Below are 27654 nucleotides of genomic sequence, written 5' to 3' on the forward strand. Positions count from 1 at the left end.
ATGTTTAGTGGAATTAATTTATTAATAAATTAATTATTACCTGTAGAGAAGTTATGGAAGCGCTGTGACCCTGTAAAATGGCCAGTGGGGCACATGTCCTCAAGCACCAGATTCTGATCATCTTGTCACAGCTTCCAGCAGCAATCATTGTATTTTCATAATTCACAGCCATGTCGGAGATTTCAGCAGCATGCCCCCTTAATGTTGCCAGGAGGTGGCCATCATCTGTTGACCATATTTTTACCAGGCAGTCATCAGAGCCCTGAGATTTATGTTAAAGCACACAATCAATATCACAGATTTCATAAAACAAAACAGTTTAGAAAGCATTAACCAGCATCTAAATTAACTTGTGTATAACCAAGGTAAGTAATCAACCAAATGACACTCTCTCAAATGGTGCGATACTTAAAGCGGTTGTAAACCCGCATATACATTTTTTTTTTCTCACAGCTGCAAGGCAAAAGCCATAATGAGCTAGTATGCACCGCATATTAGCTCATTATGAAATACTTACCTCGGAACGAGGTGTAGGGAACTTACCTGGTCCGAGCCGAGCCTGTCTTCCGGGTATCGCCGATCCATCGCTGTGATCGGCTGGAGCGGCGATGATGTCACTCCCGCGAATGCGCGCGGGAGATTTCCTTCCCGGCATGCCGGCCCTTCAGCCGAGGATCCCCCTGCGCATGCGCCGCTGCAATCAGCGGCGCATTGCGAGGGGAATATCTCTAAACCGTACAGGTTTAGGAGATATTCTTTATACCTACAGGTAAGCCTTATTATAGGCTTACCTGTAGGCAAAAGTAAAAAATGTGGGTTTACAACCACTTTAAAGGATCACTAAAGAATTTTTTTATTTTATTTTTTAAATAACAAACCTGTTATACTTACCTCCACTGTGCAGCTTGTTTTGCACAGGGTGGCCCTGAAAATGGTCTTGTGGTCCCTCGGCGGCTGTCTCGGCTCCCCCCCACCCCCCCCTGCAAGAACTCAACACCTTCATGCGAGCTTGCATGGTGTTAAGTTCTTGTGGGTGTGATACAGCCGGTGGCCATAGCCGCTCACTGTATCACTCGGCACCGCCCCCCCGGCGCGCTGCGTCAATGGATGCGATCGACAATGAATGAGCCGGGAAGACAGCCGAGAAGTCTGCGTGTTCACGGCGCGGGACTTTCGAGGGGTCAGGTAAGTAAACGGTGGGGGCTAATACTAGGATGTTTTTTCACCTTAATGCATAAAATGCATTAAGGTGAAAAAACCTTTACCTTTGCAACCCCTTTAAAGATATGAATGAACAAAGCCCAACTCCAAGGGGCATACTGGACTTCTGGACGCAAGGCAGACTCCAGATTTTCTAGTTGACGGACATACAATTGTTGGTAGAGGCGACTGCTTTTTTGATTTAACCCTTATGCCATTGAAACTATACAAATACTCCCTACTACTGCATGTATTGAATGAGGAAAAGGCATGCATACCATTATATTTGAAACAAACTGCCTCACCACCCAAAAGTCTGTGGTTCACTAAAGTAAATAGGAGATGCAGCAAATGGATATGCTTATGGTCTCAGGGAAGAAGGTTGCCATAGAACTTAGTTTTACTGGACAGAATTCACATGCACCTCTGAATACCGGGAAATGTTGTCATCTCATGCCCAACCCCATCAACCTCGACCACTGGTTGTATGGGGCTACCCAAACTATTATTTCACTACTGCGCTAACCCTGGACCACCACACACTTTCCCCTTTTCTTGCCCTGCTTGGGGCAATCTGCTTGCAGAATTTTGCTTCATGTGTCCTCACCTTTTTGTCTCACGGGCTATTCAAACAGTTTGTTTTAATGAAGGAACATTGAAGTAGTACCTTCAGGCGTTCTAGGAGTATAAATTACACACATCTTATGTCGTTCCTTCCCATCACACTTTTGAAGGTCCTGGAGCACCAGGTACTCAGACGGGTCCTCTTTATTAGGGGCAATCGGTGTGTGTGTGCATGCAAGCGGTAACTAGCTGTTACTGCAATCTCTTTCAATCGTTTTTATTGAGTTTAACAGGCATACAAGTACAATATGAGCATTGTACGTCGTGCAGCGACGTCATAAAATGACAACATATAACGAGGTTAATAGAATGTTACTAGCAAACTAAATATAATCATTGCAGTTTGAACATATAAGCACAGTGGTCTCCACTCCTTCCCGGCCACCCCAATTGGGCTCTGTTTGTGGCCCGGAAGGGGGGGGGGGGGGGGGGGACCTTCAACATATGTATATAGTGGGGATAAACCCCGCAAGGTATGTAACACGAACATAGAAGTACTCAAACACTGCGGTAAAAGGGTGGTCATATTGTTCGGTCACTGCAATCTCCTCACACACAAACGGTGTGAGGAGGAGAACCTGGCAAAATCTCGTTACTGCGGTTTGTGGACATTCACCATGTGCTGTTCTACAATAAAGTATTGAAGAAAAAAAAAAGCAAAGTATAGTCGCAGTGCCCATTCATTTGAATAGGCAGGAGCGGTGGAGGAGTGGTATACACACACTTTTCCAAAGATGCTGCTGGCAGGATTTTTTTCGCGTCCCTCAGGCTTTCACACTGGATTTGGGAAAAGCGGCTCTTTCAGGGCGCTATTTTTATTGTTATAGCGCCTGCAAAGCGCCTCAGTGCGAAAGGGGTATAAGGGGTGTTCTCATAACTGCATACAGTTATTCTTTAACCACTTAAGCCCTGGACCATTTGGCTGGCCAAAGACCAGAGCACTTTTTGCGATTCGGCACTGCGTCGCTTTAACCGTCAATCGCACGGTCATGCGGGTGGCTCCCAAACAAAATTGACATCCTTTTTTCCCCCCACAAATAGAGCTTACTTTTGGTGTTATTTGATCACCTCTGCGGATTTAATTTTGTTGCGCTATAAACAAAAATAGGACGATTTTGAGAAAAAACAATATTTTTTTAAACTTTTTGCTACAATATCCCCAATAAAATATATATATATAAAAATAAAAAAAAGTTTTCCTCAGTTTAGGCCGTTATGTATTCTTTTATATGTTTTCGGCATTTAAAAAAAAAAAAAAAAAAGTATTGATTGGTTTGCGCAAAAGTTATAGCATTTTAATAAATATTTTTACTAGTAATGGCGGCAATCAGCGCTTTTTATCGTGACTGCGACATTATGGTGGACACATCGGACACTTGATGCCATTTTAGGACCATTGTCATTGATACAGCGATCAGTGCTATAAAAATCCACCGATTACTATATATAAGTGGTTGCATGAACGTGTACACCCTCTTATAATTAGGGATGTAGCTGTGTTTAGAATTAAGCAACCACATTCAAACCCATGTTAAATAGGAGTCAGTACATTACCATGAACTGGACGTCCCTCCAAAATTGATGAAGAAAGACAATAGAAATGGTTAGGGAGGCTGCCAAGAGGATTACAGCAGTGTGGAACACTCACCTATTCCACTAAATAAAACAATCCAAGCCCAGCTAAATTAAAGGAGCTGCAGGAACATCTGGCAAGTACTGGCTGTGTGGTACATGTGACAACAATCTCCCGTATTCTTCATATTTCTGGGCTATGGGGTGGAGTGGTAAGACGGAAGCCTTTTCTTAGGAAGAAAAACATCCAAGCCCAGCTACATTTTGCAAAATCACGTCTCCCAAAAGAACGTGGGAAAATGTTATGGTCTGACGAAACCAAGGTTCAACTTTTTGGATATAATTTTTAATAGATATGTTTGACGCAAAAACAACACTGCACATCACCAAAAGAACACCATACCCACACAGTGAAGCACGGTGGTGGCAGCATAATGCTTTGGGGCCGTTTTTTTCCAGCTGGAACAGGACATGAGGAGGAACTTCATCTTTCAGCATGACAACGACCCAAGACATACATTCAAATCAACAAAGGAATGGCTTCACCAGAAGAAGATTAAAATTTTGGAATGGCCCAGCCAGAGCCCAGACCTGAATCAGATTAAAAATCTGTGGGGTGATCTGAAGAGGGCCGTACACAGGAGATGACCTCGCAATCTGACAGATTTAGAGCGTTTTTGCAAAGAAGTGCCATACTGATAGACTCATACCCCAAAAGACTGAGTGCTGTAATAAAAGCAAAAGGTGCTTTAACAAAGTATTAGTTTAAGGGTGTGCACAATTATGCAACCATATTATTTTAGTTTATTATTTTTACTTGCCGCCACCTAAAGGATTTTAGTTTGTTGTTCAACTGCATTGTACAGTTTATAGGTCACATTAAAAAAAGGTGGGAAAAAAATTCTGAAAGGATTTATCTTTGTCTCTTTTTTACATCACAGAAAACTGACTTTTTAACAGGGGTGTGTAGACTTTTTATATCCAGTGTAAATTTCTATATACAATCACTACACAAGTCATTGTAATTGAATGCTTTTAAAAGTAATCTTTCGTTTTTAATCTGTAATTTTCTATAAAATGCTATATAATATCGCCACCTGGAGGTGTTCTGTACACAGATGTAGAAAATGCCCCCAGAAATGTAATTTCCTGCTTGGCAGTTTTTCCCAAAAGTCTGCACTAAGATGCAAGTCAGATTTTGAGCATCCTGTGCAACAAAAATTTCATTTTTGATGAGATACTCCCAAAGGGAAATCACATCCAATTATAAAAGTTACTCACATTCACTTTGTACATTGACACAGACAACCATCTTCAGAATAACAAAAAGGTAGGAATCAGTAAAGTTTGTTAAAATCCATGCAATGTACATAGCATAACTCCAAAAACCTTGCCCTCTGTTTGATCCAAAACGAATCAAAAAACAAAAAAAATCATCCAAGATATTGCTGTACAGTGTTAATGCAAGACCATCACATCAAACTTACTGTAAATATCCTTCGGCCAGTCCGATCAAAAGTTACACAGTAAACAGAGGAGAGATGTCCCAAAATCCTCTTGTGCATCTTCATATGCTGATAAACGGCTGTTGGGACTAGTGTCTCAAATTTGTACTTTCCATTTAGCTTTCTTGCAAAAAGTGTATTTCCTGTCAAAGAAAAAAAAGCATAATTAACATTTACATTCATTCCCAACATTCAAATTTGTCTAGGGTTGATGGCAGGCTATCACAGGTAAAAAGGAACTACCAACACATGTGGAGGTTGAGGGCTAAGTTCAATTTATGAGGGGGGGGGGGGGTTAAAGTATATTAAAAACACTTCACCTAGCACAGCTTTACAATAGGATGTCCTTAATTCTTAGATAGATGGCTACCCTGGGTACTTCATGGGGATATGCCATACAATATACCTGAAAAATCTTAAGTACAAGCTCACTTTGAGATGTTCAGCAAAACGATATGTAGCGCTACCCCCGGAGGAGCCACCGATTAGTTTTGGGATCGGCGTGATTAAGTTACCGCTATACTGTGTCTAGGGGTGATGGTAGTGCCGAGAGCAATAATAGAATGTCCAGGACCGTTAGTTGACATTTTCAAATGCTTTATTTTCCCGGTCAAACACGACCAACATGTAAACTTGAGGTAGACAGGATAGGTTGGTGAAGGAAGGAGCAACTTCACATTATCAGGCTTTGGATAATAAAGGCAGTCCTGCCCTTTAGCAATGGTATTTGTCTACGTCGCCACTCCAGCCGGAGTGGGTGAAGTGCCCCTGGACAGACCCCTCTCACAGGCCTGGCAGCCAGAGCGCCACTTAGAATCTCTGGGAGGAACAAGTCTCTGCCACCGACTTGGCTCTAATTAAAATAAGATGTTAGGCGAGACCTCTGCCACAGGCCTAGTGCCGAAATTGTGAGTGAGAGCGAATCCTCCCAGTATGTCTCTTGGGGTTACCGACTGACAGTTTAAATGTGACCTGTCAGTGTCCGGTCACCCAGATTCCCGATGGTTCGTTCAAGCCCTATTGGATCACCTGCCTTCGGGTTCTCCTCAGACCGATCCCCCACCGAACAGCACCCAGCCTGGGATCTTCTCAATAGAAGTGGGGAGCCAGCAAGTCACTGGGGCCCCTTTGTAGCCTTGGTTGCTCCGGGCTATGAGAGCCCAGAGTCAGGAACTCCACGTAGCACGCGACCCCGGCCAGGTAGGCCATAGTGATGTGCGCACACCTCAAAGGTGGGTGCCGCACCTGGAACCAGGAACCCGCGAAGAACCCTGAACAACGGCCTCCGCCACAGAAATACCCCTCCCCAGCATGCCCCGCAAGGGAAAACTCCTCCAATTGGCTGCTGGGAAGAAGCGGCTCCGCCTGGACCCCTCTGGTGCCACCTGCCGCCCAGAGATGAGACTGCATCTCTGGGGAACAGACTGACCCACAGGACAATCCAGATTTGGCGACAGCCAAATTTGACAAATTAAAGAATGAGAGCCACATAACTCTCTCATTCTCCCACTAAAAATGTGAATATAGCACCTGTACGAAAGTACACAAGCGCTACAGATATAATGTAATTTTTGGGTTTGACCTTACATTCAATTTATATTAAAAGCAGATAAACTCTTGTACTACATAGGCAGGGGCGTAGATACCGGGAGGCACACAAGTCCTTTGTCTGGGGTGCCATTCTTGCAACATTCCTAATATTGTTCGCCGCTGACTCCACGCCTGGCATGACAGAAACTTGTGACTCTGCCCTCCTTTGCCACACTGTCCCTGCCACACACTGGGATTGGGAACGGCCGCGGCTCCCCGCCCCCCTTCCACAGCCGCATCCTACATTCTAACTTGTGGGCACGGCCGTAAGGAGGAAGGAGGATGAAGCAAAAGGAGATGCTTGCTCACAACAGGGGGCTTTCTGATCCATTCCTGGAAGGGAGTGCAGGAGAGCCAAGGGGCGGGAAACATAGCCCAGACACTGGGCACCCCCTAGCTGTCATCTGGATCAGCCTCAGACCCCCGCTGCAGAGGCGATGCTTGGTCATATGCTGCCCTCTGGAGAGGAGAGTGTGGACACTGGGTGTGTATGAGGCCATTGTGGATGGGACAAATTTAGATGGGGGGGCACGCCAGATTTTAGGTTTACTTAGGGCAGGACAAAACCAAAATACACCATCGTACATAAGTAATGGTAAAGCTTAAAGGGGATGTAAAGGTAAATGTTTTTTCACCTTAATGCATCCTATGCATTAAGGTGAAAAAACATCCGATGGCTGGCGCTGCTGTCAATCAGAGCGGATGACGCAGCGTGCTGGGGGCGGGGCCGAGTGATACAGTCGGCGGCTATGGCCGCCGCTGTATCACGGGAACGCGCTCGCAAAAGCTTTCCACCATGCGAGCTCGCTCGCATGAAGGTAGAAAGCTTTTGCGAGGAGGAGCCGAGACAGCCGCCGAGGGACCCCAGAAGACACAGATCGGGGACACTCTGCAAAACGAGCTTCACAGTGGAGGCAAGTATAACATGTTTGTTATTTTAAAAAAATAAAAAATTGTTGCCTTTAGTGTTTCTTTAAAGACTGTACAATCAGATTGTATAGTGTATGGCCAGCTTAAAACATCCAGGACTAAAAAAGGGGGTATGGAACAAAAATATTCAAAATTAACACACATTGGGGGTATTTTGTTGGCTATGCACTAGAGCTTGTAAGCCCTGGCATGGAGGTCACTATTCAGCTGCTTATGCCAGATGCCTCCTTTGTTGAATTACATAAGGGAATGCCTGACAAGTGCAACACAGTAGATCAGGGGTAGGCAACCCCCGGCACTGGTGCCACAAGCGGCCCGCAGAGCCTTTTTTGCCGGCACTTGACTCCCTCCCCATCAGCAGAGCAGTGCAGGAAAGTGTCAGCGAGACACTTTACTGAGGGGAAGGAACTGTGCCCCCACACATTGCAAAAGATGGGAAACATAGTTTTGTTCTCCAACTTTGCTGTAGCTGCGATCGTCAGCTTTTGTGATGGGGGAAGAGATTTGGGTGCAGTTCTGCTAGGTGGGGTCTTGGCTACTGCTAAAGCCAATAACAGTCCTGCTAGCCCTGCCCACCATCTGGAGGAAGAGGACTCGCTTGGATGCCAATACCAGTCTTAGAAAGAAGGGATTTCATTATGATTGAGAAAACCACAATTAAGTGACAGTTTGTGGAATTACTGTTGAACTTATGGGAAATTTGTTGCAATTATTCCTGAATCTTTGCATCACTTTCTACTGAACCCCAGTACTCTCATTTTAAGCCGCAGCCAGTTTTTAGCACAATGAAAAATCACACCCAACCACTTCTCACCTGAGGGGGCCCAACTTCTGATCCCGCGGGATCAGAAGTTGGGCCCCCTCAGGTGAGAAGTGGCTGGGTGTGATTTTTTTATTGTGCTGAATACTGTCTGCGGCTTAAAATGAGCAATTTTGCTCATCATTACGTATCCATTCCATATGCTGGTATGTGACATCTAACACGTGGGCTGGATGCGAAAGGTGGATCAGCAGGATGAGTGTACCAGGTAGTTATGTCTCATCTCTGCTTTCTTTCACCACTCTGCATACCATAGATGAACAGGAGGGTACAGCAGTGGGGAAAAAATGAGCGAGGGGGGGTTCAGCGTTGGGCCAGATTAACAAGGAGGGGGGTTCAGTTTTGGGCCAGATGAGGGGGCAAAAAAAATGTGGTTTTAGACTGAAAACCCAGCTTGTGTCCTGTGAGTATAATGGGGTATTGAGAGGCTACACAGGTAAAAAAGACTGTTACCAACCAGCTGGTGAGCTCTGTCATCTCAACCTAATGTTTTACATTATGGACATACCAGCCTGAAACTTGTGCCTTATACTCACCCCCATATCTGCAGCCCAGCGCCATATCTGTGCTATATATGTACCTACTGAAGCCTGTGTATACCTGCTTTAATCACACTAGTGTTTCTTTATGGACTGTATCCAAGTTCTATTACCATTGTGATTAGCAAGTATTTGTCCTATTGACAAAGTGACAGACCTACCTCCACGTCCACGCATCAATCCAACCAACAGCCTTATCTCTGGAGTCACCCTTTTCAAATAGCAAATTAAGCTCACTGAAACCCCCCCCCCCCCCCCCCCATACACAGGACTGTCTAATATACTAAAATCTGGGGGTGTTCCCACTCTGAGCTGTGCTCCATTAATTGTGTGCCTGAACCAGGTGCGTTTGGTTTTTGGGTTATGTGCAGCTGCGATTCCCTTGATTTTAATTGACAACGTTGTCTTTTTTAACTGTGATACCACTCTGTTTATCTGCCATTTTCTATATGTTTTTTGTTGCACTATTTTTTCTACTTAATAAAATTCAGTGTTGTTTCTATAGTGTTCCAATATTGGTCTTCTTTGGGGGAACTATTTTCTCTCATTTTGTTGTCAGATGAGCAGGGGGGTAGAGCAGTGGGGCAGATATGAAAGTAGGTGTATTGGTGGGGCAGATGTACAGACAGTGGTAGGGGAAGATGAGTAGGGAGTACAGTGGTGAAACAGATTTGCAGGGGGGATAGTGATCTGAGGTGTGAAGGTGCATGAATTGGGGGTCATCTGAGGGGTTGAGTTGCAGGAATTGGGGCTGATCTAAAGTAGTTTACAGCATTTACTTTCTAAAAAATCCTTTTTGCGATTGAGTGTGTTAAGTTTACATTCGGTACACTGTGCTCAAAAGGTTGCCTACCCCTGCAGTAGATTGATATGTAGTGAATTGAGCATGTGTGTAAGGCCTAAAATCAAATTGGTCCACATGTTAAACTTTTAAGTCTTCATAGCAGGTACCTCAAGGTGACACTATTGCCTCTGTATGGAGAAAAGACCCCTACCTAATTCTAGTTTATTAACATCCGGCCTAAGCTCAGCTCTCTGATGCCTCTACACACTATTCCCCAAATCCAATCGGAGAGCCTTAGTGGGGACAATGGAGAACTTGTTCATTTTCTAGCTTTGAACATGGTACATTACAGACTGCGTCCTCGTCGGGAGATTCACCCTCACTTCTTAGCCTAGTGACTACTGTCAGCATGACTACAATTTTAAAGCGAACTTCCAGGCAAATTGAGAATGACAACATAGGAAGCTGTAAAGCTGACCCAGGAAACAGACTGATCAACTGGCTTGCATGGCAGTATGGCTGACACAATAAAACATTAGGGTAGTGGAAAGTGGTCAGACTTCTTGCCCTCCCAAAGACATCACATACACTCACCTATACTTGGTGAGTTTCCGTAACTGACAGGCAGCTCTGGGGGTCGTCCACAGTGTAATGCAGCAAGGCCTGAGCCTTTCCATAAAACATGTTTGCAGCCTATAAAAAATAAAAAAATACATATACATTATATCCACACATACACGTCAGAAAACCATCAAGCACCATGATCTTGGAAATCAAATAGGAGAAGTCACCCATACTTTTGTTTGTGCGCAGCAGAGACTGGCGTCCAGCTCCTAGTAGTGTTAGCACACCAGGTACACTTTGAGGAATTTCTTTCTCGAGAAGTGGTCCTACCCTCTGGCATATTTGCAATAAATGGTCTGGTGCTAAATGTCGGTAATATTTTACCTAGGGGGAAAAAAAAAAAAAAAAAAAATTATATTTCAACCTATAAATTCCCATTAAACACTTTTGCTTAAACCAAGGTTAAAAAAGTCTTATTCTAAATCTGGACAATATTTTGTTATGAAGGAATATATGTTGAAGTATGAACATACGTTTTACAGTGTACGTATTAAGACTTTCAATTCGAGGTAACCATAGGACATAGCTTAAACATTTCAAATATCCCCAGTTATTTAATAAGACCAGACAGAACATCAAACAGGTTTCCAGATTAAGGCACAAAGTTGTGTGAGGCAGCATGGATAAAAAACTGCTTAGCAGACTAGCCTTGAAGATCTGGACATGCATGGAGTTTATTCTCATGCTTGAGTTTCTCTTCCATTTCTGCCTTTCTACTGCAAAAAATAAATAAAAAAAATCTGGTGTCTACTGACATCTGACCGAATAGGCCCAGACCTAGATTACGTGTGGTGTAAGAAATTGGACTGCAAATGTATTTGGCGTACGGTCTAATCTAGTCTGTACAGCAGCGCCTTTCAACCTTTTTATGCCAGAGGAACCCTTGAAAAAAAATTCCAGGTGTCTGGGAACCCCTTGCTAAGATTAGCCCTTGAGAGGTAATAAGAAACATGTCCCTTACATTGGTGGTCAGTGAAACGAATGACCCATTACAGCACTGTAAGCTGCATTTTTTCAAAACAGTTTAGATGAGTTTAGCAGAGTTTTACAGAGAGTTTAGGAACTTATTTAATTTGCCAGAATTTTTATTTATTCTGGCCATTTAACAGCAGCAGTGTACAGGAGGCCAAAACTTAGGGTGTATCCATTTTACCTACAGGTAAGCATAATTACAAGCATAGCTGTAGGTAAAAATACATTTTGAGTTTACTACCACATTAAGAGTAGGTAGGTGAAAGATAGAGATAAACAGCCCTCAGTTTCCACTCACATGCTAGCATTTGGCGAGTGGAAATAAAGAGACGAGTAGAGCAGGCAGAAGCAGCTGCAGCCAGGATCCTGCTAGGAAAGGAGAAGCAGCACCCGGTCAGGGCTCTGTAACACATGGTTCAAAGCAGATGTCCCTTAAGTCCACACCATGGGTGGAACTACTGGCTTTTCCCCGTTTTCCTGTCTGTCTAAACAATATCCTAAAAACTAAAAAGGTGCTTGGAAGACCTGGCATTACGAGGAGGCAGATGTAACTTCCTCCTTTAGAGTTTCTCCACCTTCCCCCCCCCAAGTTCTGTACTTCCAGTCTTCCAACTGACAACGGAAGGGGCCGGGAGGAGACTTGCTGTCTGGACTGGGACACTGCTAAACTGACTGACCGGTGATCTGACAATATGGTTCCTCCTATCGATATGGTTCCCGTCTTGACTGTGCAGGCACAATCCAAACTGACGGAAATCGCCAAACCTGAGCAGCTGTAGCAAGAGGTCCAGGGCGACGTGGAATTTGCTGAAAGTGGCCAGTTGGCCTCACGTCCTCGCTCGGCCTCCTGGCTCTTTTTTTAACATCCTCCAATCCACGGGGATGTTAAGGAATGAGCCTGGATGCCGCCCGAGGTTTGTAGATTTCCGTGGGCTATGTCTGCGCAGTCAAGCAGGGAACCATCTCGATAGGGGAACTAGATTGACAAGACACCGGCAGTATGAGGGGACCGGGGGGGGGGGGGTTGTGAGCAAATTAGTCTGGGTTTGGCCATGCCTGCACACAGAGGAGGGGGGAGGAGACAGGGATCACACTGAATAGGTGCTTTCTAGAGGGAGAAAATGCTCTCCCAGGTCCTAGAGCTGTGTACACCGATCTACATCTCCCCCCTCTACAGAAATGTGGGGGGGGGGGGGCATGCATCACCACAGTGTCTGCAGTCAGACAGTCTACTGTAGTATTTATGCAGCCTCTCTGACCATCCCATGTAGTACATCTCCTGTAGTCTGTCTGCAGTGTCTAACCATCTCCTGTAGTGTTTCTGGGAGGGGGGGCGCGCAATAAAATTGTTGCACAGGGTTCAATTAACATTAAAGGTGACCCTGCATACCATGTATGATCTGTGCATACCCCTGTATGAGCTAAATACAATATAATTTACAAGGGCATGTTTAAGGGTGGAATTAGGGGTGGGGAAACTGGTGGAGTGTAACTTCTAAGGCCTGGCTAGTAGCTCAGGACTTACATTTCGAGCCCTGGAGATCGCCAGATAGATTGAGATTGATATATATATGTTTTGGATAATAAAAAATAAAAAATAAATAAAAAGACAAACATCGCTATTGCAAAAACGTTGAAAAAAGTCACTGCAAAGCTACTGCCGTTTTTTATAACGTTATTTTAACGTCCAGCGTGCACGAGGCCTTACTGTTACAGATAAGCAAAAGATACCAACATCTGAGTTCCGGCTCAAAGACATTCACGAAAAAGCAGGCAATCCACTAATTGACAGAAAAAATCCGAAGATGACTAAGCAACAAAAAAACAAAAAAAAAAAAGAAGAAGGAGAGAGGGTTAGACGCTTTATCTAATTTTTATTGGCATATCAGTGTGTTCTGACAAAAATCCATTGCTTTAATATTTTATCTTGGTGCCATAGGGGCAAAAATTAGGTGCGGAAAAACTTAACAGACAGTAATGAAAATATGACAGATATTGTAATCTTTTCCTACAGAACCCAAAGCGTGTTTTTTTTGGCTGGAGTCACCAAGCATTTTTTGAGTTTGATTAGATTATCAAAATCTGCCATGGTGTACTGGTGATGCCCTTCAGTAGATTCGCTGCAGTTTTTTTGACCTCTCATGGATCTTTGCTCTGAACCGATAATTGGCATTTCTTTATGAATCTAAACTTAGGATAAGGAGTATACTGTACTAGTCACAGGTGATAACTTTTTTTGCATTGTTTAGTTCACTGAATACTCGCATGTAAAACTTTGAGAGAGATTACATATATTATACGGCGGCTGGCAAGAGGTTAAAGCAACCTGTCAAGTAAAAAAAAAAAAATACATATTTAAAATTGTATTTATTTTTTATTTTTTTTACTAAATGTTCCTGTTTAACCCCTTATTAACCCTTAATTTACGCGAATGTTTTTTGTTTGCTTTGTTCGTTAATCTTTTTACAACTTTAACATATTTACACTTTTTACATTGAAAAAAAAAAAAAAGAGCAAAAAGGAGGGGGGGGGGGAATGTATTTGCTTACAGCTGAAGTGTAAACAAAACAGTTGCGGTAGGCAGCGGTAATTGGCATCAGCTAGTAGTACGTCACTTTGTGCAATAGAGGTGACCTGCTGTGGCATAACTGCGATGGCTGGTCGGCAAGTGGTTGGGATGCACCCATACCATGCACAGTCTGTGTACGTTGCTTTGTGCAATAGATACTGTTTGCACGCACGCTCGTGGCACCGTAACCAATGTCCGCCGGTCACCCGCGTTGGCTGAATGAGGATCTGTCATTGTAAACAGACCCCTGTCAGTGGAGTAGAGTGATCCTCTGTTCCTAGCAATTAGGCACTCCCTGTCAGTCCAGTCCACTCCCCCCTCCAGTTAGAAACGCCTCCCAGGGAACATATTTAACCAATTGATGGCCCCCTAGCATTAATCCCTTACCTGCCAGTGTCATTTATACAGTAATCAAAGCATTATTATAGCACTGATCGCTGTATAAATGTCACTGGTCCCAAAAATGTGTCAAAAGTTTCCGATCTGCCTGCCACAATGTCGCAGTACCACGAAAAAAAAAATCACTGCAATTGCTAGTATAAATAAAAATGCCATAAATCTATCCCAAATTTGTAGACACTATAAAAAAAAAAAAAAGTTGGGATATTATAGCTTTATGTACAGTTATGGCATAATAAAGCCATTATGCTCCCACCTCCTGCTACATTTAGTCTCATCCAGCCATGTGCTTCCTGTTCTCTGCAGCTTGCATCACTGCTGCCATGCACTGAATATCACCTTATTTAGCCATGTGCTCCCTTTCTCTGCTCTCCCACCAGTGAGCATTCAACCCCCCAAGGGGATATCAGCTTCTATTCTAGACATGGGCTCGCACTCTGTGCTCCCTCCTACAGTCTGATCAGCGCTGCCATAGGAATTCGCCTACCCCTTCAGCTACCACTTTCTATACTACTACTGGCACCTCTCTGAGTTCACATGAGCCGGAATAAGAGGCGGCATTGGGGATCCATGTGTGCTGACAATACCGACTGTCAGCATGCATTGAGAACATCACTGGAAACAACATTAGGCAGTATATATCCACCACAATGTTGATATGTGGCAGAACCCCTGGAGACTTCTCACGGAACCCTAACCCCAGTTAATAAACATGGATTTAGGGGGTTAAATTACCCGTCTCCTGACCACCTGTCAAATAATCTCTGAACCGCAATACAAGCTTGGATCACTCTTCAATATTCAAAAACACTGGCAATAGAAATTAAACAGTTTTTCCCTTTCCCATTAAGATGAAGTCTGTAGTATTACTCCACTGGAACGTAAAATATAATAGCATGAAGTTTTATATACGCTGCCATACAAGATCACCAAACAAACAACTACCTCTGAGAAGGTATTATATTTACCATTCACCGTACATACATCTGCTAGAGGCACTTTATTACACACCAAGTAGCAGGTGTTTCTTGTCATAGGTCCCAAGGGGCTTGTTTGTGGTAAAGCAGCTTTGGAAAAAAAAAAACCTTCCACAACCTATCCTGGGAATAGCAACATATTTATGCAACACACAAAAAAGTGTACTATGTGCACTTAGCACAATATAAACAGTACGGAGAGTCTAGATGAACCAGGCACAGTAATGGTTTCTTCTCTCAGACAAGTGACTATGGAATAAGCTGAAATTTTAATGGCCGATTTACCATCTCCAATTGATTAGGCATAAATACTGTCCTATAGAAAAAACGGCTGACAGCTGACATTTTTATTTTTAACATTCTTAAGGTTTACTGGAACTCAAAAGACTAAAGTCACATGACTGAAAAAGTGCCAATGTATTTCAGCCTTAAATCACATACAGTATTTTCTGCTTATTTTGGTGTACAACAGGATTCATCAGAACACAATGTTCTGATGGTAGAACGAAGCCACGGCCGTGCCGTTGTCCGGCTGAAACCAGGTCGGACGACCTTGCAACCTCCTCGACCATGAGGAGAAGCATAGCCTGATCGCCTAAAATAGTAGGAAAATGAACGCTAGACAGCAATCGGACCCCCGACCCACGTCAAGCAGGGCACGTATATATACGTTGATGTGCCTGCCTGTGCCATTCTGCTGACGTATATGTACATGAGGCGGTCCTTAAGTGGTTAATTGAAACAATAAATTGCCCATCTAATAAATTATGAAAATAATTGTTAGTTGCAGCCCTACATCACAGTGTATCAGACATTCCTGCGAGATGGCTGCGCTTTGCAGTAGACTTCTATTTGCAGGTGTGGTGCATTTTTATGAACGCACACAACTGCATTCAGGAGTTTTGATGCGCTTTCAGAAAGCGCACCACACCTCAGTAAACCACAGTGCATCAGTGTGAAAGTGGCCTTATAGGGGGGCTCAGGACAGCAGAGGCTAGGAAAGGGGGGTGGCGATAAAACCCCACAGCTAAAATGCGTTTTAAGCCACACCTTCCAACCACCAGTGTAGCGCCAGGGAATGCAATGGCGGGCCCCTCCCATGCTCAAGGGGGGTCAATGCAGGGGTGGGGGGGGCTTATACAGGAACCGATACTTTCAATTTCCCTCCTGCAACAGCTGAAAGCCAGTTTCTCCTCTTTTTCCCCTTCCACCAGCATTCAGCAGCTGCAGAAAAAGAATGATTATACTATTCAAAATAAAAAAAATTCTCAACCATTTAATTTCATTGTGGACTGCGACCAGTTCATAGACCCCAATCTTCATAACGTTGAACACCCTAGGTCTACAACATGTATTAATGTTAGTAGACCAGTAGGCCTCCTCAGAAAATAGTTCTGAAAAAGGTACCTGGCCATGTTCAGTCAAGTGGTCAACCAGTCTGCATTCTAATTTTCTGCTACAACAGAGATTGTGTGACCAGATGTCTTTGTTTTTTGGTCATGAGAGCAGCACTAAAGTACAAACACCATTTTCTATGCAGGAATGGTGAGGCAAAAAGGAGGTAATAGTCATTTAAAATGTCTCTCCTGGCCTGTCAGCAACAATGCAATTTGAGCCCCCATGCGCAGTTCAGACCAATGTGTGCCACCCCCTCTGTGCTGTGGTGAAGCCCTTCCAGCACCTGTGACATCAAGGCCTAGCTATTTTAGCAGTCAGAGAGCATGAACCCGGAAGGAACACTGGGCAAAGATAAAAGGACCTTCTGAAGCACTGGCAGTGCAGCGTTGGAGGGCTCTGTTTGACAGGCAAGTCTGTGATAATGTGCCGATTTAGTGCATACTAGTAAATTATGACATAACTCTCCTGGGCCCATGAAAGAATAAAAAATATGTCAGAGTTTAATACAGCTTTAAGTCTACCAATTCTTTTTAACCCTATAGCAGCAGACTGTCTTATGTTAGCCACTGATAAAGAAAAGAGAGTTTGCAGATTAAAATAGGAATTAATCTTGGATCATAATATATATTTTTAGCTCAGCCCGTTAACAGAACCACAAATTGTCAGTACAGCAGCGACTTGTCATACATCTATTATATATCCATCCTAACATTTGTATGGCAAGTCACTGCTGTGTTGAGTGTTTGGGGTTGTGTAAACAAGCTGAGCTAAATGCGAAAATAGCTAAAGTATGTGAAAGGCTACAGCTCCATCTGCTGATCTGCTGGCTGCATATAATGCAATCCTAATATTAAACAAAAAATAAAAAAATATATTGGTTGATGATGAAAACAGCATGTACAAAGGCTATATAGATTTCAACCAAACATTATCTTTCCAGAAAAATACTTCACATTATGTTAAATTGGTATTAAACCCAAAAATGTAATATATTGCAGATTAACAATTAGGGCTCATGCACACAGGGTGTGAAGAAAAAAAAAACGGGCTGCAAAGCCACTACCAACGTCAGGAAAAAGCAACTGTAAAAACGTGCTTTTAGAAGCTTTCTGTATTGGCGTTCATGCACGTTTAGCCGCGCTAATGAGAGCCCATTGATTTGAAAAGTCGCACCAGAAATCAGATCACGATGATCTGACTTGCAGTGCAACTTGTGCACTGAGGATCTAAAAGAGGAACCCCACTCCGGGGTATGATTGGTTGGTGACATAAGGATGTGTGGCCTCTGGATAACGTCATCGGGTGGCCCCACCCCTTGGCTATATAAGTCATGGCACACGGCAACCCTAGCATTACACCAGTAGAGTACATCAAGAGAACATTGGAGGGAAAAAAAGGAGAATAAACAGAGGGAGAAAACAGCGAAAAGAGAACCAGCGGCGGGAGAAGACAGCAGAGATAGGAGACCCAGCAGTGGAAGAAGTCAGTGGTGAGAGAAGAACCGGAGGATGAAGACATCTGTGGAGGGAGGAGAAATCAGAAGAGACGCTAGAGCTGCTTTAACCACTTGACGTCCGAATGACGGCTACAGCACGGACCTGAATTTCTGGGAGGCTGTCAATAGACGTCCTCCCCTTTGCACGTGCCCCTACAGGGAGCGCGCGGCACGCGCTGTGATCACAGAGTCACGGATCATACTTCATATTCCCATCACACATTCCTGGATGAGCTCTCAAATTTGGGTGCTGCAGCAACAACCCGCTGGATAGTGGTTCAAGTCACAATGAAGATATTTGCCAACACACCATGGAACGACGTGAATAGCGTCCAAACGGATAATTTATAGCATTTTCACAACACAATGAGAGTGCAACATTTCAGAGTAACACAGGACCCCTTCGTCAGGCATGCGAGGAGAAAAAAAAAAAAAAAAGCTGATCACTGGCTTTTGTGTAAGGGACATCAGTCCCCAGTGGAAGAGGCACATGCGCCTCATCAGTGCACAAACCAGTACCGCCCACCAGCACCAAAAAAGTGCCACCTATCAATGTCCACCTGTGGTGCGAATCAGTGCCTCACCAACCAGTGCTGATCGGTGTCCGCCAGTGCCGGCCATCGGTGCAGCCTCATCAACGTACATCAATTAAAGAGAAAAATTTACCTGTTTGCCAAATTTTTTAACAAAATATAAAATGTTTTTTTTTTTTTTTTTAAATACAAAAAGTTTAATTTTTTATTTAATTTTTTTAAATAAAAACCGCAGAGGTGATCAAATACCACCAAAAGAAAGCCATTTGTGGGGGGGAAAAAAGTTTTGGGCACAGTGTTGTATGACCGTGCAATTTTTATTCAAAGAGTGAGCGCTGAAAGCTGAAAATTGGTCTGGGCAGGAGGGGGGTTTAAGCGCCCAGTAAGCAAGTGGTTACTTTGTCAAAAACCTGTGTAGTGTTTTTATTTTTGGGTGAATGGGTAGGGGTATGATGTACCCCATATTCATTCACATAGGGTGAGGGGCCCGGGATCTAGCCCCCCCCCCTGTTTAAAATGAGGCTTCCAGATTCCGATAAGCCTCCCTCAGTTCTCGACAACCAGCAGCCAAGGTTGTCAGGAAGAGGCACCCACCCCCCAAGGCTGAGGGCATGCGGCCTGGTGTGGTCCAGGAAGGGGTGGGCTCGCTCCCCCACCCCCTTTCCTGCCCTGCATGCTCAGATAAGGGTCTGGTATAGATCTTGGGGGGGGGGTGCCAACACAAGCAGTGGGCAGGGCCAGGGGATTCCCCGATGACGTCAGTCAGGAGGGGAGGAGAGAGGCGCCCCCCGCCCACTGCATCTGTCAGGCCGTGGGAGGAGAGAAGCGGCAGGTCAGTCAGTCAACTTTTTCGGTGTGCTACAGAAGTGCAATGGACCAGTGTGAAGACATGCATAGAATTTAAAGGGATGCATTTTTCTGTAGCTAAAAAGTGCCGATAATGTCTGACAAATTCAGATTTAAAATTCATGATACTCAACAGTAGAATGTAAGAATACAACTATGTAAAAATTTGTTAAAAAAAAAAAAATTTACATTTTCAGCTTGGGCCCTAAAATTTCCATTCATTCGGTGCACCTCTACTATAGTGTTTACAAACATTTTCCCCATTCAGTGATTAAAGTGCTACTGATCAATAATTGGACATGTTTTTTGTTCCTATATACACAATTAAAAATAAAAACTGATCTCAAAACAATTACATACAATTGAATACATTGTTGCAAGATCAAATATTTGTCAAACACTGAACATTGAAATGAAGACGCATATAAATTCAGTCCTCTGAACGATCGTTTACACAACTCAGCAAAACTGTTAAAGGCGACCTCTATTACTTGTTAAATGCTTTCTTTGATGGATAAAACATAATAAAATGGATGAAATAGTTACCTTACTTGGAGAAAATGCTACTCTTGGATGCCTGACTTCTAGGGCAGGGAAGGATCAGCAAAGCTAAAACATTATGCTCAAAGTATCACATGACCAAATTTAACCAGGGGCACCCCAACTATTTGCATACAACTATGTACAGCTTTGATTATTTGTTGACTTTATGTTCTGTCACTGCATTTTGTTTATATACTGTACAGTAAAGTCATAAAGCATTGTACAGCCTGAGAGGGCTAGATATACTTGAACTAAATTTTTCAGATATCGGAATAAAAAAATAAAAAAAATAAAAAAAAAATAGTCTATACTGTTACCATCTATGGCCAACACTGTGCAGCTCATTGCTACTGGTAAGTCAGCATCTTTTTCCAGTGCTGGGCAGCTCTTACTGTGGAAGAAGGCTCACCCTAACAAATCCTGCCAAGAAATAAAGCGTAGTTTAAAGGGCTCAAACACTTCGGCTCAAAAAAAAAAAAAAGCAGAGGCTCCTACAGGCTTTTGAGCCCTTATTTTTTCTGCCTTGAAACTCCCCTCAATGTCAGTGGTGACATGTCCGCCGACATTCGACCAGCCCCGCTAAATCCAGACAGATGGAAACCCTAATTTTCCATCCGTCTGGTGGATCGGATGAAAACAGACAGACTGTCTGTTTTCATCCAATCCCCCTATAGAGGAAAGCAGAGATCAGACAGATCTGTTTCTGCACAGTGTGAAGAGACAGACTTATCTGCTGGCTCAGCGTGGATCAACGGAGCGATCCCCGCTGAGCAAGCGGATGTCTAAAAACAGATCCACCCGTGTGAAAGGGCCCCAAGGCTTTTTCAGGAGTTTACAGGCATATGCTCTTACAGGCCAAAACCCCAATTAAAACGTGCAAAGAAGCACAAAAAAAAAAAAAGTACAATCTTCTTCAAATACCGACGTATTTCCGTTTTTGTTGAACCAGTGACGATGGTTCCTGTGTCAGTGGAAGGCATGCCGTTGATGCAAACACGGAACATGCTGATGCCCGTCTTGCCTAGCTGTCTCGTGAGCGGCATATGTTAGCAGCGCAATGCTTTTTATACCGACAGTTCACATGTGTATCGCTACTTTTTCTTTGCCTCGGGATGTTTTAGCTCCCTCGATTCTTCTGAGATTTGTGGAATTATCACTCGAAACTTGGATATTTACACCAGACCTAAAGCCCGTTTGACCCCTTAACTGCAAAGCTGAGGGCCCATTAACTCTGGTGAGTGGGGTCACGAGAGGGGAGACCACCGAACTGGAAACCTATATTCACCAATTTTCTGCTATTGGAAGCACTTGGTACTTTATGAATATGTTTTTTCACTTGTGTTTTAACGCATTGTTATGTTAGCATCTTATTTCCCTAGCACTGTTATTCATATATTTTAACTAATAAGATATGACAAAACGTGGTATACCGCTGACACAATACATTATTTTCTGACCCGCAGAGCCGGTCTGGGTTCCGGCAAGATTGTGACAATGAAGTTGGGATCCGCCCACATGCTTGGACCGACACCCAGCTCAGCCTCTCAGCGAGCTGGTGAGAGCCTTGAGTCGTCCGCTCCCTCTACAGCCCAGTGCTCCAGTGAGGGCAGGGTTGTGGAGAAGAGAGTCGGTGACCAACAGTCACCAGCTCTCTGCTCGGGGAGCTACAAGAACTGAGCAATAGACAGGGTTTTATTGCTTAGTCCTCAGTGTTAGGGCCGGCGGAGGACAGATGCAGCATTGGAGCAATGCTGCATCCACTTAGGCAAGTATGATTCAAAAACCAATCCTTTTTATTTTTTGTTTAGAAACCAATCCTAACCTGTTTAAGTGTGTTTCCACGTTTGCAGCCACATTTCAGAAAGCCCAATATGCTTTTTTGTGTTTACATTTACACAGCATAAATCATTTTTTAACCACTTCCCATCTGGGCCAATTCTGGCACTTCGCTCCTACTTGTACAAATAATTTTTTTTGCTAGAAAATTACATAGAACCCCCAAACATTATATATATATATTTTTTTAGCAGAGACCCTAGAGAATACAATGTCGGTCATTGCAACTTTTTATCTTGCACAGTATTTGCGCAGCAATTTTTCGAACACGTTTTTTTTGGAAAACAGTTTCACAACACATTAAAGTTAGTTCGATTTATTTGCATAATTTGAAAGATAATGTTACGCCGAGTAAATCGATACCCAACACCTTTAAAGGGGTGTTCCAGCCTGTTTTTAAGTTTATTAAAAGTCAGCAGCTACAAAAAGTGTAGCTGCTGGCTTTTAATAAACAGACACTTACCTGCTCCACGGTTACAGGGACGTGCCGGCCGGGGCTCCGCTCCTCGCCCCCCCTCTTCATTCCTAGTGTGGGCACCCGGCAGTGACAGCTTTTGGCTTCACGGCCGGGCACCCACTGCGCATGCGTGAGTGGCACTGCGCATGCGCGAGCGGCCCGATTGGACAGGCGCTCGCCTACAGGGAGGGACTGCAATAAGGCGATTAAGCTATTCGCCTTACCAGCCCCTCGGCAGAAGGAGCCCCCCCCCCAAAAAAATTACATTCCAAATGTGGCATGTAAGGGGGCAAGGAGTGGATTAAGCGGAAGTTCCATTTTTAGGTGGAACTCCGCTTTAAAATTGCACACGCTCGTGGAGTGGCACCAAACTTCAGTACTTAACAATCCCCACGGACGACGCTTTAATTTTTTTTACCGATTACATGTTTTGAGTTACAGAGGAGGTCTAGGGGTAGAATTATTGCTCTCACTCGAACGTTCGTGTCGATACCTCACATGTGTGGTCTGAACATCGTTTTCAAATGTGGGCGGGACTTACGTAGTGCAAGGCACTTTAAAAAAAAAAAAGTTTGTCAATTCTATTTTAAACTTTTTACTTTGACACTTTAAAAAAAATGTATCACTTTTATTCCTATTACAAGGAATGTAAACATCCCTTGTAATAAAAAAAAAAAAAAAAAAAAAAGAAGCATGACAGGTCCTCTTTACAGAGAGAAATGGGGGCAATAAGACCCCACATCTCACCTCTAGGCTGAGAAGCCTGAAATAAAAAATAAAAACACGGCTTTCCAGCCGAGGCAGAGCCGTTTTTTTTTTTTAAATGTAGAGTCCAGGCGTGACGTCATAACATCGCGCCCAGCCTCCGAACGATCATAGAGAGCCTGTAAGAATGATCAAGCGGTGGAACAGCCACTATGATCATTCTTACGGTGCACAGAATCTCCAGCACTAAAAGATGATATCTGAATGATGCCTGTAGCTGCAGAAATCATTCAGATATCCCAGCTCAAATTCAAGGACGTCCATAGACGTACCTTGGGCGGGAAGTGGTTAAATATTTCTTACCTTTTCAATGTTTAAGAAGATGTTATGGCCGACAGCAAGCATTTCTCAGTTAGCTCTGCGTGATCTGTCCAACAGCTGGAATAAGTCTAGTTCTCGTTACCATCCAAAAAAAAAAAAAAGACTACCGTTCAAATCTATTACAACTGATGTGATGTCTGCCTGGACAGGATGCAAAGGGTCAATTATGGCAAACACAGAGGAAAGGGTAACCACTCAGATGAAACCAAAGAGCCTTCTCACTGGATCCAAACCATGGGTGCCGGCAATGCAATGACGATGCAAAAATATAGAGGAAAACTTGGACAGCCGCACTCCAAAAAACGTTTTTATTAAAACTGGTCACAAAAAATACATGCCACAGCAAAAAATAGAACAGAAGCTGATGCGTTTCACACTGTAGCCCAGTGCTTAAAGAAGTTGTAAAGGAAAAAAAATGTTTTGCTGAAATGACTGTTTACAGGGTATAGAGACATAATAGTTAACTGATTGATTTGTATCTATTTTTAATCATTTTTAAAAGCAATCATATAATGTACCTACAGTTTCAGTTTTGTTTTTGCATGCTATTTCCTGCTCTGTGATGTACAGAGACACAGAGCCAATACAGGGCAGTGATGGTTTAGAAAACGCTACTGATTGGTGTTGAGGGGTTTTAGACACACAGGGCCAGATCCATGAAGCAGTTACGCTGGCGTATCTATTGATACGCCGCGTAACTGCTAGGTTGCTCCGGCGTATCTTTGTTTTGTATCCACAAAACAAGATACGCCTGAAGCTGGGCTAAATCCGACTAGCGTACGTCTTAGTACGCCGGCGGATCTAAGGTGCATATTTACGCTGGTCGCTAGGTGGCGCTTCCGACGATTTCCGCGTCGAGTATGCAAATTAGCTAGATACACGAATCCACAAATGTACGTCCGGCCGGCGCATTTTTTTACGTCGTTTCCGTAAAGGCTTTTTTCAGCGTAAAGTTACCCCTGCTATATGAGGCGTACTCAATGTTAAGTATGGACGTCATTCACGCGTCGAATTTTGTAAATTTTACGTCATTTGCGCATGTCGTTCACGAATAGGGCTTTGCGTAGAATTACGTTCACGTCGAAAGCATTGGCTTGTTGGGGGTTAATTTGGAGCATGCGCACTGTGATACCCCCACGGACGGTGCATGCGCCGTTAAAAAAAACACGTCATTTACGTCGGGTCAAGATGTATTAACATAAAACACGCCCCCATCTCATCCATTTGAATTGCGCGCCCGTAAGCCGACAAAGTTACACTACGCCGCCGTACCTTACGGCGCAAATTCTTTCAGGATACGGAAAATACGATGTAAGTTACGGCGGCGTAGTGTATTAGAGATACGCTACGCCGGACAGAAAGATGCGCTGAGGTACGTGGATCTGGCCCACAGTAATCACACCTCCTTGATTAGTGACCACAAAGAGAAAGCTCCCATTACTTTTTTCATCAGGAAACAGACAACCAGGAAGTGTTCAGAACAGAGAAGGATTAGAGCAAAAACGAACAATGAGGACATGAAACCAGGACTGCAGTAAGGTAAAGGAAGCCATTTAGCCAAAAAAAAAAGTCCTTTAGTGACCATTTAATCATAGCTAGTGATCAAGCACTGGGCTACAGTGTGAAAAGTGTCAGCTTCTGTTCTATGTTTTGCTGCGGCATGTATTTTTTGTGACCAGTTTTAATAAAAGGAACGTTTTTTGGAGTGCGGATGTGCAAGTTTTCCTCTATATTTTTGTATGGCAAACACAGCTTTCCAACACCCTCATAGAAAAAAGTAATACAATTTTTTTTTATATTCTGGTAGTTCCAGAAAAAGAGCATATAAAACCTAAGCTGCAATTTGTGAATGGGGAGGACATGTAACAAATTTAAAATAGGTATACATTCCAATTGGCGATAAAAAAGTAAGAATACCTTTTAAATAGGAGCTATAGGAATTAAATCACTATTTAAAAAAGAGATTTTTAATACAGCTTACCTGTAAAATCTTTTTCTTGGAGTACATCACGGGACACAGAGCGGCATTCATTACTATATGGGTTATATGGAGTACCTTCAGGTGTAGACACTGGCAATCTCAAACAGGAAATGCCCCTCCCTATATAACCCCCTCCCATAGGAGGAGTACCTCAGTTTTGTAGCAAGCAGTATGCCTCCCAAAATGGTCCTCAAAAAAGAGGGGTGGGAGCTCTGTGTCCCGTGATGTACTCCAAGAAAAAGATTTTACAGGTAAGCTGTATTAAAAATCTCTTTTTCTTTATCGTACATCACGGGACACAGAGCGGCATTCATTACTATATGGGATGTCCCAAAGCAATGCTTACAATGAGGGGAGGGAGAACATCTCCAAGACAAAAGGATTTAATTTAGAGATATACTCAAATCATAATAAATCCAACTTAGTTGAGAAAAATAAAATTTTTAAATTTAACTCGAACAAGAGGAGCCCCCGGAATCCGAGGGTCTCAAACTGCAGCCTGCAGCACTGCCTGCCCGAAGGCAGTATCAGTATTCCTTCTTACGTCCAACTTGTAGAATTTTGTAAACGTGTGGACAGAAGACCAGGTTGCCGCCTTGCAAACTTGAGCCATAGAGATCTGGTGGTGTGCTGCCCAGGAGGCGCCCATGGCTCTAGTAGAATGAGCCTTTAATGATGCTGGAGGAGGCAACCCTTTCAAGCCGTAGGCCTGAGTGATTAATTGCTTAATCCACCTAGAAATGGTGGACTTTGCAGCTGCCTGCCCCTTCTTGGGCCCATCCGGTAGAATGAACAGCACATCTGTCTTCCGGATCTTCTTTGTAGCTTTAAGATAGGCCTTCATGGCCCTGACAATATCCAAGGTATGCAGCAACCCTTCCTTTCTGGAAGTAGGTTTAGGGAAGAAGGATGGTAATACCAAATCCTGGTTCAAATGAAAACTGGATATGACCTTCGGAAGGAAGGAAGGATGAGGGCGGAGAACGACCCTGTCCTTATGAAAAACAAGATATGGTTCCTTACAGGATAAGGCTGCCAGCTCCGAAACTCTTCTTGCGGAAACTATGGCAACCAAAAATACTAACTTCCTTGTCAGTAGAACCAAAGGAATATCAGCCAACGGCTCAAACGGTTGTTTCTGTAAACTTGACAGAACAAGATTTAAATCCCACGGACAAAGCGGGGATTTAACTGGAGGTCTAATACGTAAGACCCCTTGAAGGAAGGTCTTAACCAGCGAGTGGGTGGCCAGCGGCCGCTGAAACCACACTGACAGAGCAGAAATCTGTCCTTTGATTGTGCTTAATGCCAATCCTTTATCCACTCCTAGCTGGAGAAAACTTAATACTCTATCGATGGTAAATTTGCGAGAAAGCCATCGCTTGGACTCACACCAGCCTACATAGGCCTTCCAGACCCTGTAATAAATCACCCTAGAGACCGGTTTCCTGGCTCTGATTAGGGTAGAGATTACTTTCTGAGACAGACCTCTACCCCTGAGAATCAGGGATTCAGCTTCCAGGCCGTCAAATTTAGATGCCGTAAGGCAGGGTGGAGGATCGGACCTTGCGATAGCAGGTCTGGCCGTAGAGGAAGAGTCCAAGGGTCTCCCACTACCATCCTTAAGATTAGTGAGTACCATGCCCTTCTGGGCCATGCTGGAGCTACCAGGATGACTGGTATGTGCTCCACCCGGATCCTGCGCAGCAGGCGGGGTAGTAACTGGAGCGGGGGAAACGCATAAAGAAGTTTGAACTGATGCCAAGGGCAAACCAACGCATCGGTTCCGCAGGCCATCGGATCCCTTGAGCGGGACATGAACCTGTCTAGTTTCTTGTTGAGTCTCGATGCCATGATATCCACGTCCGGCACTCCCCATCTTTGGCAGAGTGCTTGAAAGACTAGTGGATGCAGAGACCATTCCCCCGGCCATAGAGTCTGGCGGCTTAAGAAGTCCGCCTGAAAGTTGTCCACTCCTGGAATGAATATTGCCGATATGCAGGGCACATGAGCCTCTGCCCATAGAAGAATCAAGCTCACCTCTCTCTGAGCGGCTTGACTCCTGGTTCCCCCTTGGTGATTTATGTGTGCCACGGCCGTGGCATTGTCTGATTGAATTCTCACCGGGAACCCCTGCAATTTTGACGTCCAAGCCCTGAGGGCTAGTCGAGCAGCTCTGAGCTCCAAGATGTTGATGGGCAACTGCTTCTCTGGCTTTGCCCAAGTACCTTGGCGAGTGCAACCATCCAAAATTGCTCCCCAGCCCGTCAGGCTGGCGTCTGTGGTCACTATCTTCCAAGCCACTGGGCTGAAAGACCTCCCCTTCAGTAGATTCTGAGGGTCTAACCACCAACACAGACTTTGTCGGACTCTT

At 44.0% G+C, this 27654-nt stretch overlaps 1 protein-coding gene across 1 annotated transcript in view; it reads right to left on the reverse strand.

Moving 5' to 3' along the window:
- Positions 1–27654, reverse strand: part of LOC120937056 (pleckstrin homology domain interacting protein) — a 194934-nt gene that overhangs the window by 144348 nt on the left and 22932 nt on the right. Inside the window, exons 5-8 of the mRNA XM_040349995.1 lie at positions 10362–10512; positions 10159–10257; positions 4884–5044; positions 41–262 (exon numbers count right to left, since the gene is read on the reverse strand). Of these exons, the coding sequence (XP_040205929.1) occupies positions 41–262; positions 4884–5044; positions 10159–10257; positions 10362–10512 (633 nt within the window). The remainder of the gene's footprint in view (positions 1–40; positions 263–4883; positions 5045–10158; positions 10258–10361; positions 10513–27654) is intronic.

This window comes from Rana temporaria, chromosome 4, assembly GCF_905171775.1.
Source record: "Rana temporaria chromosome 4, aRanTem1.1, whole genome shotgun sequence".
Taxonomy (NCBI): domain Eukaryota; kingdom Metazoa; phylum Chordata; class Amphibia; order Anura; family Ranidae; genus Rana; species Rana temporaria.